Genomic DNA, 12,424 nt, shown 5'->3' with positions numbered 1-12,424 from the left:
TGCTATATAAGTAGGATTCCTGAAAAAAAAAAACATAAGGGACACCTCATTTGTAGAGCCAATCAGCCTGATAATAGTCACCCTTTAATTATTTTTATATATATATATAAAATTATATATATATATTTATATATATATATATTTATAGTAACAGCAATCAATTTATGATACAAAAAATACTAGAATGAAATTAACATCATCTGTTTTAAAACATGCAAACATAAACTCTGCGGTAAACCTTTTTAACAATTTAAATTAGTGCAAAGTTCCCCCCAGCAATAACAGTTTTGCAAATGATCACTCCAAATATAATGTAGAAATGCAAACGACATTGACAGAACAGAAAAATATCAACAAATTGTGAAAATAAAGTACACAGAAAAGAACAAGAAAACAAATGATCATCATTTTGACCATGCTTTTTACTCGCGCTTCACTCAAACCTCTTGGTCCAAGACGCAAACAGCGAGAGGCAATGGTAGGAACTGCGGTTCTACAGTAAATGTCGGAAGTTAGCTGGTCATTTAGCAGCGGCTGCATGCACCATGTACTCATGGTGTCACATGACTACATCTAGAAGAACTACACGCTGCACTAATAGCTCCACAAAGCGCTACGAATAGAAGCAAGCAATCAGAAGACATCACACTACAGACCCTAGCAAAAAGTATGGAATCACCAGTCTCAGACGACCACTCACTCGACATTTTATCATTTGTGCCTTTAAGTGATTCATCAGCTCACGTTTCAGGTATGCACGCTTGGAGGATCAATTGAACGACCTGACGGAACTTCACCAACATGAGATGACTGACCTGAAGCAAGAACTTGCCAGTATTGAGGAGCGGGTGGCCTATCAGGCCCAAGAGAGAGCCCGGGACATTCAGGTAGTTGGAGAACATCCAATTATACTGTATACTGTACATTACGGTCATAAGTAGATTTTAGGGAAACTGTTGTACATTCTTTTCATAATTTGTCTTGAATGAGTTGTGGAGCTTCATCTAGTTGAAAGTGGTCCTTTTCTGCCATTTTGTGGCATCTATTGGCGATTACAAACCTAACTGCGGTCTTTATGTTAGATAACTAGCCACACCAATTGGCCTCACAAACAATAGCTTCAATAGAGCTCGAAAATTAAAGTTAGCACCCTTTAATAAATATCTCTGTCGGTGGGAATTAGTTGTGGAGTTGATATATCGTGAGATTATTTAATTAATTGTGAGAATAGTCAACTAGTGTTTTTTTTTAATCCTCAAAAGTGTGGTTTGAATGCAAAGTAAGGGAATTAATTACTCCCCAAGCACAGTTGTTTTTAGGATTTAAGTTCAATACATTTGCATTTCATTTATAAAAATGATTTGTTTTCAAAGTTTTGTTTGGGTACAATTTTTCTTTCATCTTTTATGTAAAAAAATAAAAAAAATTTAATTAAATTAAAATCAAAACTAAATAAATAAATAAATCATTATTTGAGACACTTACTATTATTTGACAAATTAAATTAAATTACAAATGTTGATGACTTTATTTTTTAAATTCAGTATCCGTCTCATGTGTTGGATATTTTATTTCTTTTAATATTTTGACTTTATTCCTGTTAAACCATAGTGTTGTTTTTCCCACAATATAATTTTTAGACCATTGCAAATGTAACACAACTGACTATGAGCCCCCCTATTATTATTATTTTTTTTAATTCCTGACTACTGCAGTTAGTGAAAAATGTTCTATTTTCATACCCCTAGACATATTTCTGTAGCATGTACACCTCTTTGTATTTCTTTTTTAAGCTCTTTAAACACAATGAAAAAAAAATACAAAAACATTCAAACAGGTCTGACATATTGGAGCGTGTGAGAGCATTGGCTTACAACAAAATATTGGACCACCATTGAACAATCCCTCAATGTGTTTACTTTCCGGAAGTGTGGAACGTAGTAGGTGAACAGCAAGCTCATTATTCCAAACTAACAAAATGAATTTATCATCTGACTAGGTTGACGAGAGTTTGGACACACAATTAATCTTCATAAAAAACAATGGTGCGCCACAATACTTCCCGTTTTCATTCTTCTCTGGTCAAATGTACACATCGCCAAACAATAGTGTGCCGCCAGTTGACCGTGGAATGCACCTAAAATAAACACCAGGCCGATGGAAGTTTTGTACTGAACCCCACAAAAGACATGATATCACGTGACTGCAAACCCAGAACCTATGGCGTAAAGGGGATTACAGTGGTCCATCGTTTTTCGCGGTTAACGGGGACTAGAACCCGCTGCGATAAGTGATCAACGGCAAAGTAGCGCCTCCCCCCATATAAGACATGTTTAATTAAAAAAAAAAAAACTTTATGTATATATGTATATTAATAAATGGTTTTTAAGCACTTCAAATGCAACAATTATGAATTATTAAGTTTTTAACATGTTACTGTCCCACTGAATTATTTTTAAACGACAATAAAGTAGAACAATGCTTGTCTGTATGAAATGATTCATTGAGTGAGTCCACTCAATTCGGCTCCAGCTGCTCACTTACACACAATAAGTTGCCACAGCAACAGTTTAACAAGGTGAACGATTATTGACACATGCGGCGCTTTGAAGTTTCATTCTTTTTCCCGATCTGCTTATCCACACAAGAGTCCCTGGGGTGCTGGGGCCTATCCAAGCTAACTATGGGCAGTAGGCAGGTTATACCCTAGATTGGTTGCCAGCAGGGCACCAGGAGGAAAAAAACCCCATAAGGCACAGACTCGCTCCGAATTCACCCCGCTTGCGGCTGCGACAAGATTGGTTGAGTTCACAAAGTCGTAGGTATTCGCAAGCATACTAATCAATATGACAATATCCACCGGCTGCAGAATCGTCCACGATGTCCTGCAGGTAATCGTAGGCTTGACGCAGAAGTCTGTTTTTTTCCCGGAAGGCGTAGCCGGACTCCATGAAGTTAAAACAATACCACTGTGCTGGAAAGGACATTTAGCACTGATGCAAAATAAAACTACCGGTTTCCTTTTAAATTAAAGCACTTTCGTCAACGAGAATCGCAATTATTATATTCACTTCAAGGTGAAATGTTTTGTAAAGCTATTTTATTTTCCATACTTTTCATTATCATGAACAGATGAATTATTTACTTTTTTCATGAGCTTGTAATGTCCTCATGCAGAAAAAATGACAAACTCCGTCGATAGTTTATATTTTATTATTTGTGTCGTGATAAAACAACAAAAAACAAATGTTGCACTTATTACCCATTGTTTATTCTAAAGTGTCTGATGTTGGGACGTACATTAAGGATGCAACAATACTTGGTTTTATATTGAACCATTCGATACGCCCTCTTCGATTCAATACGCAAAAATATTTGATGCAAATGAAAACTCCCAAAATCCGAATTTTTTCTTGTGTGCGCTCGCTAATATGCCCAGGGTGCATCGAAAAATGAGTTCTGTGCCTTGAAAAGCTCTGAAACAGCTCCTCCCCATGATCAGCCCTCTTCCTCTCCTCCCCCAAACTGCTTGGGGGTGGAGTGAAGCACGCTACATTTGTTTGTGGCAGAGGTTACAGACACGACAGCGAGGAAAGACGGACAATTTTTAGGAGGCAACTTCAGCGTCGTACAGATCCGCATTGTGCTAGCATTTTGGATTTGCTGATATGCTATCCCCTCTCGTACATATTTCACAAAGACTGTCTTTCCGGATATTTACAATGAAGTCCACCAAAACATTGTTACCGACTTGGCTGCTACGAACAACCTCGCTTTGACAACAGACAGCTGGATCCCCCGGGAGAGCTACCTCACGGTTCATGATGAACAATGAGTGGCAGATTAAGAGCGCCGTACTTCAAACTCGTCCTTTTTATGAAAGTCGATTGTCATAAGCCGGTGTTGTGCAGTAATGAGCAGACGTGACTTCTGTTGCGTTTGTTAACTTTTTTAATGCTCCGACAACACTCGCATGCACACACACTATAGATCGTCAAATAGCAAACTAGATGTGCTACGTTAGATTCCCCAAGTCCCATGCCATTGGCTACGTGAGCCCGGAGTGATCATGGGACACGTAGTCCATATACTACATTGATGAATTGAAAACCGCCATGACTGAATGGAAGTTAAGCAGGCCAAATCAATCCATACCAGTGATTATAGTTAATGCTGCAAATGTTGTTAGTTCTGTACGGAAGACAGATGGACTCGGACCACAAATAAGATGTTTTGCTCATTCGGTAAACCTAGCCGCTAAGAGAGCTGTAGCAATCAACAGTGTGCCCCGCCTAACTTAACAAACGTTAAAGATAGTTCTCTGCACTTTTATACAAAATTTCTTCAGATCAGTAAGAAGTAAGCACATAAATATTATGCACTTACAGTGCCTTGCAAAAGTATTCGGCCCCCTTGAATCTTGCAACCTTTCGCCACATTTCAGGCTTCAAACATAAAGATATGAAATTTAATTTTTTTGTCAAGAAGCAACAACAAGTGGGACACAATCGTGAAGTGGAACAACATTTATTGGATAATTTAAACTTTTTTAACAAATAAAAAACTGAAAAGTGGGGCGTGCAATATTATTCGGCCTCTTTACTTTCAGTGCAGCAAACTCACTCCAGAAGTTAAGTGAGGATCTCTGAATGATCCAATGTTGTCCTAATTGACCGATGATGATAAATAGAATTCAACTGTGTGTAATCAAGTCTCCGTATAAATGCACCTGCTCTGTGATAGTCTCAGGGTTCTGTTTAAAGTGCAGAGAGCATTATGAAAACCAAGGAACACAACAGGCAGGTCCGAGATACTGTTGTGGAGAAGTTTAAAGCCGGATTTGGATACAAAAAGATTTCCCAAGCTTTAAACATCTCAAGGAGCACTGTGCAAGCCATCATATTGAAATGGAAGGAGCACCAGACCACTGCAAATCTACCAAGACCCGGCCGTCCTTCCAAACTTTCTTCTCAAACAAGGAGAAAACTGATCAGAGATGCAGCCAAGAGGCCCATGATCACTCTGGATGAACTGCAGAGATCTACAGCTGAGGTGGGAGAGTCTGTCCATAGGACAACAATCAGTCGTACACTGCACAAATCTGGCATTTATGGAAGAGTGGCAAGAAGAAAGCCATTTCTCAAAGATATCCATAAAAAGTCTCATTTAAAGTTTGCCACAAGCCACCTGGGAGACACACCAAACATTTGGAAGAAGGTGCTCTGGTCAGATGAAACCAAAATTGAACTTTTTGGCCACAATGCAAAACGATATGTTTGGCGTAAAAGCAACACAGCTCATCACCCTGAACACACCATCCCTACTGTCAAACATGGTGGTGGCAGCATCATGGTTTGGGCCTGCTTTTCTTCAGCAGGGACAGGGAAGATGGTTAAAATTGACGGGAAGATGGATGCAGCCAAATACAGGAACATTCTGGAAGAAAGCCTGTTGGTATCTGCACAAGACCTGAGACTGGGACGGAGATTTATCTTCCGACAGGACAATGATCCAAAACATAAAGCCAAATCAACAATGGAATGGTTCAAAAATAAACGTATCCAGGTGTTAGAATGGCCAAGTCAAAGTCCAGACCTGAATCCAATCGCGAATCTGTGGAAAGAGCTGAAGACTGCTGTTCACAAACACTCTCTATCCAACCTCACTGAGCTCGAGCTGTTTTGCAAGGAAGAATGGGCAAGAATGTCAGTCTCTCGATGTGCAAAACTGATAGAAACATACCCCAAGTGACTTGCAGCTGTAATTGGAGCAAAAGGTGGCGCTACAAAGTATTAACGCAAGGGGGCCGAATAATAATGCACGCCCCACTTTTCAGTTTTTTATTTGTTAAAAAAGTTTAAATTATCCAATAAATTTTGTTCCACTTCACGATTGTGTCCCACTTGTTGTTGATTCTTGACAAAAAATTAAAATTTTATATCTTTATGTTTGAAGCCTGAAATGTGGTGAAAGGTTGCAAGGTTCAAGGGGGCCGAATACTTTTGCAAGGCACTGTAAATGCATGTTTATATGATGGCAATGTTATTTTTTCTTGTTAGCAAAATAAAATAACATCGAAAAAAATAACACTTCTATTTTTTGTTTCAGAGCATTAAATGTATTGAATCGAATTAAAAATCGTGTCCCTCGTATCTAAAATCGTACCGGACCGTGACTTAACTGTATCGTTGCATCCCTAATGTACATAGTACATATTGTGCCTGAATATGTGCATTCTTTTGAGAGCCCTCTTGATGTCCTCTGTCTGATTGCAGCAGACATTCTTTGCGCAAACACAACCAGTAGAAATTGACCTGCGATGTTTTCGTAGCCTGTAACAGTGTCGCAGCTGCAGGCGGTGTGAATTCAGGGTCATACCGAAGGACAGTTTGAAGTGGTCAGTCAGCCTACCATGCATGTTTTTGGAATTTGAGAAAAATGGGAGTACCCAGAGAAAACCCACACAGGCGCAGGTAGAGCGTGAAAACTCATCAAAAGAAGGCCGCAGCCTGGTATTAAACCGTTGATCTCAGAACTGTGAGGCGGACGTGCTAACCACTCATCCACTGTGCTGCCCTACACATTATTTTGACATAAATGCAACAAATAATAAAAGCATCACTAGTACCATATTTTCCGCACTATAGGGCACATCAGTATTAGGCAAACCTTCAATGGATGTCCTATTTTAAAACTGTTTTCATTTTTAAAACTGTTTTCATATATAAGACACTGCATTATAAGGCCCAGTAGTAGTAGTTGTTAGGGTTGCATTATGCATCCACTAGATGAAGCTGCGTTAAAGGGAACGTCATGCCGTGATTAACTAATATTGATCCTCATAGATAATAGAAGGCTTTAGGTGCGCCCTATAGTACGGAAAATATGGTAATGACTAATTTTAATAAGATTAAATTGATGGTGAATTTTTGGGGGCTCTGGCGCTGTTAGGGTTGGCTCTATCATATATATGAGTGAGCCGTTGTACAGAGATTTCAAAATTTAATCAAGCGTCAACTCTTTGTTTGCTAGGAAGCTCTGGAGTCATGTCAGACGCGCGTGTCCAAGCTGGAGTTCCAGCAACAGCAGCAGCAGCAGACAGTGCAGCTGGAGAGCGGCGATGCCCGCGTTCTTCTGGGTCGCAGCATCAACATCATGCTGGCCATCATCACCGTCATCCTCGTGTGCGTCTCCACCGCTGCCAAGTTTGCCGCCCCGCTCATGAGGAGCCGCCAGCACGTGGTGGCTACGTTCCTGGGCGTCTTTTTCCTCACCGTATTTTGGAAGAACTGGGAGCGCTTGCAATACGCCATAGACAGAATGCTGGTGCCAGTCTAACAACGATGTTGACAACAAATCAGCTGTCAGACAATTGGTTGTACAATCGTCTGCAAGTTAGTCTTGTTTTTAGATTCTGCCTGAAATTCTTATTTCTTTGACGTGAATCAGTCTACCTAACTATCTCATTAACCTCAATCGTTCTTTTTACAGAATATTATACAGTGAACCCCCTTTAATTGCAGCTGTGACACGTGAACTCTCTAAATTGTTTTAAAAAATAGAATTACTGTAGTTGTTCCCTACAAATTTAAATGATGAAAAAATAATTCCAAATCGTTCCTTAGCGTCTGTGCTGACTCCCGCGCCATGAAGCAAGGGCAAACTATCATATAACAATAATTTTGAAAAAATACACTCGCGAGGTTATTCCAATAGGAGGCCAAAATGTGAAAATATAAGAAGATGTGTGTAGGTTTACAGGAAATACTGTGTAAGTTTACAGGAAATACCGGTAAATTTAAATGTTTTATGTAAAAACTTGAGAAATCAATGAAATAAAAGCACAATTCATATTAAAGTATCAAAAGCTGGGGAATATTGTTTAGCGAAGTGTACTTAAGCAGAAATGAATTCTTTGACCATGAGAGAGCCAAAAATGCACAATATAGTGGTTCACTCTAATAACCCAATGCCAACAGAAGGATAGACTAAAATAAGTAAGGAAGAAAACTAAAAAATTTATGTCACTAATAAATAGCCTTGAAGGAATATGTATAATATGGCTGCCTTGCAGACTTTAATGCTAAAACACAATGCCACCAAGGAGTTGACACTTGTAGTTCCTTTTATTCACGCTCATGGGACACACAAGTATTAATACAGTGGGGCAAATAAGTATATAGTCAACCACTAATTGTGCAAATTCTCCCACTTGAAAATATTAGAGAGGCCTGTAATTGTCAACATGGGTAAACCTCAACCATGAGAGACAGAATGTGGAAAAAAAAACAAATTCAAAAAAAAGTTCATCTCAATTCTTTGTTGTGTACCCTTTGTTGGCAGTAACGGAGGCTAAACGTTTTCTGTAACTCTTCACAAGCTTTTCACACACTGTTGCTGGTATTTTGGCCCATTCCTTCATGCAGATCTCCTCTAGAGCAGTGGTGTTTTGGGCTGTCGTTGGGCAACACAGACTTTCAACTCCCTCCACAGATTTTCTATGGGGTTCAGATCTGGAGACTGACTAGGTCACTCCAGGACCTTGAAATGCTTCTTAAGAAGCCACTCCTTTGTTGCCCTGGCTGTAATGCTTCTTAAGAAGCCACTCCTTTGTTGCCCTGGGTGTAATGCTTCTTAAGAAGCCACTCCTTTGTTGCCCTGGCTGTGTGTTTGGGATCATTGTCATGCTGAAAGACTCAGCCACGTCTCATCTTCAATACCCTTGCTGATGGAAGGAGATTTTCACTCAAAATCTCTCGATAGATGGCCCCATTCATTCTTTCCTTTACACGGATCAGTCGTCCTGGTCCCTTTGCAGAAAAACAGCCCCCTTCACAGTGGGTATGGTGTTCTTCGGATGCAATTCAGTATTCTTTCTCCTCCAAACACGAGAACCTGTCTTTCTACCAAAAAGTTCTATTTTGGTTTCATCTGACCATAACACATTCTCTGAGTCCTCTTCTGGATCATCCAAATGCTCTCTAGCTAACCGCAGACGGGCCTGGACGTGTACTTTCTTCAGCAGGGGGACACGTCTGGCACTGCAGGATTTGAGTCCCTGGCGGGGCACTGTGTTACTGATAGTAGCTTTTGTTACTGTGGTCCCAGCTCTCTGTAGGTCAGGGGTGGGCAAACCGGTCCTCGAGGGCCGCAGTGGGTCCTGGTCTTTGTTCCAACTGACCCAGCACAGATAGTATAACCAGTGAGGTTTCAGCAGAAATGAGAAGCACCTGACTGCAATCGACTGATTGCACTTGTAAAACAGCAGATTGGTGAAAATGTGTCCTCTTAATGGGTTGCAACAAAAACCCGCACCCACTGCGGCCCTTTGTGGAATAGTTTGCCCACCCCTGCTGTACGTCATTCACTAGGTCTCCCCCGTGTGGTTCTGGGATTTTTGCTCACCGTTCTTGTTATCATTTTGACACCACTGGGTCAGATCTTGCATGGAGCCCCAGATCGAGGGAGATTATCTGTGGTCTTGGGTGTCTTCCATTTTCTAATAATTGCTCCCACAGTTGATCTCTTTACACCAATTGTTTTACCTATTGCAGATTCGGTCTTCCCAGGCTGGTGCAGGTCTACAATTTTGTCTCTTGTGTCCTTCGACAGCTCTTTGGTCTTGGCCATAGTGGAATTTGGAGTGTGACTGACTGAGGTTGTGGACAGGTGTCTTTTATACCGATAATGATTTAAAACAGGTGCCATTAATACAGGTAACAAGTGGAGCCTCGCTAGAAGAAGTTAGACCTCTTTGACAGCCAGAAATCTTGCTTGTTTGTAGGTGACCAAATACTTATTTTCCACTCTAATTTGGAAATAAATTCTTTAAAAATCAAACAATGTGATTTTCTGTTTTTGTTTTTCCACATTCTGGTTGAGGTTTACCCATGTTGACAATTACAGGCCTCTCGAATCTTTTCAAGTAGGAGAACTTGCACAATTGATGGTTGACTAAATACTTATTTGCCCCACTGTAGCTCCGACGGAACAGTTGCATCACTGGAGCTGCCTTTGCAAAGGCATTACAAATAACTCGAACTGATTAAATAATAATGCTATGGAATATTTCTATTTATCGATGAATTATAAATTCAATGATTCATTTACTGGCTTTGCCCGTAACATGTTTAAAAATAGGGCAAAGTGTTGATCGTTGATTTTCAAAGTAAAAGCAGATGTTTGCTAACTCTCATCAGATCCCTTTCCAATTAAATCATTGGCTCCCTTAGATGGTGATATTGGTACATTCCATTCTCACTTGAAAGACTGGCAGTGATCAATCACAAATTGAGCTACAAGAGAGGGCTTACTCTTAATTTTGGCTGCCAATGACAACGGTAGACGTCCAATTCATTTTGACCGGGAGGGCTGACGGATCATTCGCGCATTGATTTTTTGGCTTGACATTCAGAATCTAGTGTCTTGGTGCTTAACTTGGGTGTAGAAAAATGGCAATCTTGTCTGTTTTAGCAATAATACCTTTACTAACAACAACAATGTTCAACTACACATTCAAGTGAAGCTGATGAAATGTCCAGTGAGTGTATTTTCCTCCTTTGTAAAAGTTGCACATATTTAAGGTTCTGGGTTGGAATCTTAGCTTGTGGTACTGATATCTGCGTGGGTTTTCTCCAGGTACTCCCACATTCCCAAACAATCGTCCATATGTGTGAATTTGATAGCCTGTTTGTTCTGTGTGATTGACTAGCAACCAGTCCAAGATGAGCGCTGTTTTTTTTTTTTTTTTTTTGGTCTTTTGAACTTTTCAACCTGTTTTTGATTTTAAGTGCAATATACTGCAAGCAAAATGTTATGTTATATTGGGCCTTGGGATGAAGGAAAATATGAGGTCAAAATGCATTTTAGGTTCATCCTGAGATTCCAAAGCCTATACTCTTTCTTTTTATGAATAGCACATTCTTGATTAGTTTTTTTTTTTTTTTTTGTAAGCTTTCTTAGAAGAGCGTGTGCTGTATCGTTTGAGTGTTACTACTGGTGGCTAAGGATGCATCGGCCCTAAAATATTTGTACTTCAAGCTCCTGCTCAGCTCTGATAAGACCACATTTTGGCTCTACAGGGTCAGAACATCGATCCAGGCATGCTCAAGTCACCCTCCCTTTTTTCATTTTCATCCCCCCTCAAGCAGGCACACTCAGCACAGTGGCTTACTTTCTATTTTGTACTAATATGTGAATTATGGGTGAGGGGTTATACTGTGATAGTGTTTTTCAGACTCAAAACATCCATGACAGATGATTCAAGCGCATTCCACATTGAGCACTGCAATGAACATAATATTGTGCAGAGGTGGCAAATGTTTAGCGTAACAAGTTTGAAATTGTCCCAAAAATGAAAATCAAGTACCAATATTGGCAAGTCTTCGTTGTCAGAATTTGCTTCCCTAAGCATTTTTTCCATTGTTTACTTGCCATTTCTGTCTGTGCTATAACTCCTGTTTACCTTTTAATTGTCTTTTCAAATTCTGGTCTACTGACTGAATCTAGGTTTTGAGCCACACTTTGTGGTCCCAATATTAAGTGCACCTAAATAACACTCAAATCAGTTAAGTAAAATAAAACTGTCACTGTCACAATAATGTTACCTGCCAATCAAATGTATGTCCTGCAAATTTTGTGGCTTCAATACACTGGTGAACATAATCGAATGGCCCAGAGAGTGGACAAATATGGTTTACATGACCCTTTCACCTGTGGTGCCCTGTGACCAATCATTTTTTATTTTTGTGCATTTGATGTGCCTTTGTCTTACAATGATTGTTAAATTAAAAACTTTTTAATCAGCGTTATGGTATATTTTTTGTAAATTTTTTAAGTGTATTGTCACAGCATTCGAAAATGTAAGACTTGAAACGCTTACACAATACTGCTGAAGGGGGGCCTGCAATGACGTCACCCCTACGGTCATGGGTCTCCTTATGTACACTGGAGGGCGCCATAGAAGCAAAAATAAAACCCAGGAATTTCAACACTTCATTTACAGGTGTGTCGAAACCGTATGGCTGTAATGTATGGAATCACAGGAGTGCCAAAATAAAATAATAAAAATAAGGAGAAATAAATAAAAATATAAAAGTATATTTTGTCATTGACATGCGTTGTCATTGGAACAACAATGGCAGATTTGTTCTTGGCCTTTTCTATTTACCTGTAGATGGTCTTTGCCGTTGTCTTTCTCAATTGCATTTTGCCTTTGCTTCCACCGAAAGGAATGGTCTGTCAATCAAATAGCCTCGGGAGGGGATAGCTGATTTCTCACAGCTTAAAAGGAAAGGAACGTGCGGTTTTTGATTCATTATTTATTTGGAGCGATATGGAAACATCAATTGAACCTTTAAATAAATAAATAAACATGCGTTCATTCATTGATCACAGGATTAAAAAAATAATAATAAAATTGGAA

At 39.6% G+C, this 12,424-nt stretch overlaps 1 protein-coding gene across 1 annotated transcript in view; it reads left to right on the top strand.

The window, feature by feature from the left end:
- Positions 1-12,085, top strand: part of LOC130916472 (transmembrane and coiled-coil domain protein 3-like) — a 35,872-nt gene extending 23,787 nt beyond the window's left edge. Inside the window, exons 3-4 of the mRNA XM_057837223.1 lie at positions 752-887; positions 7,033-12,085. Coding sequence (XP_057693206.1) covers positions 752-887; positions 7,033-7,338 — 442 coding nt within the window. The 3' untranslated portion in view covers positions 7,339-12,085. The remainder of the gene's footprint in view (positions 1-751; positions 888-7,032) is intronic.
- Positions 12,086-12,424: the final 339 nt, after the last annotated feature.

Source organism: Corythoichthys intestinalis, chromosome 5 (assembly GCF_030265065.1).
Source record: "Corythoichthys intestinalis isolate RoL2023-P3 chromosome 5, ASM3026506v1, whole genome shotgun sequence".
In the NCBI taxonomy this organism is placed as follows: domain Eukaryota; kingdom Metazoa; phylum Chordata; class Actinopteri; order Syngnathiformes; family Syngnathidae; genus Corythoichthys; species Corythoichthys intestinalis.
Note: the sequence above shows the minus strand (reverse complement) of the source record. Positions and strands in the feature narration are given on the sequence as shown.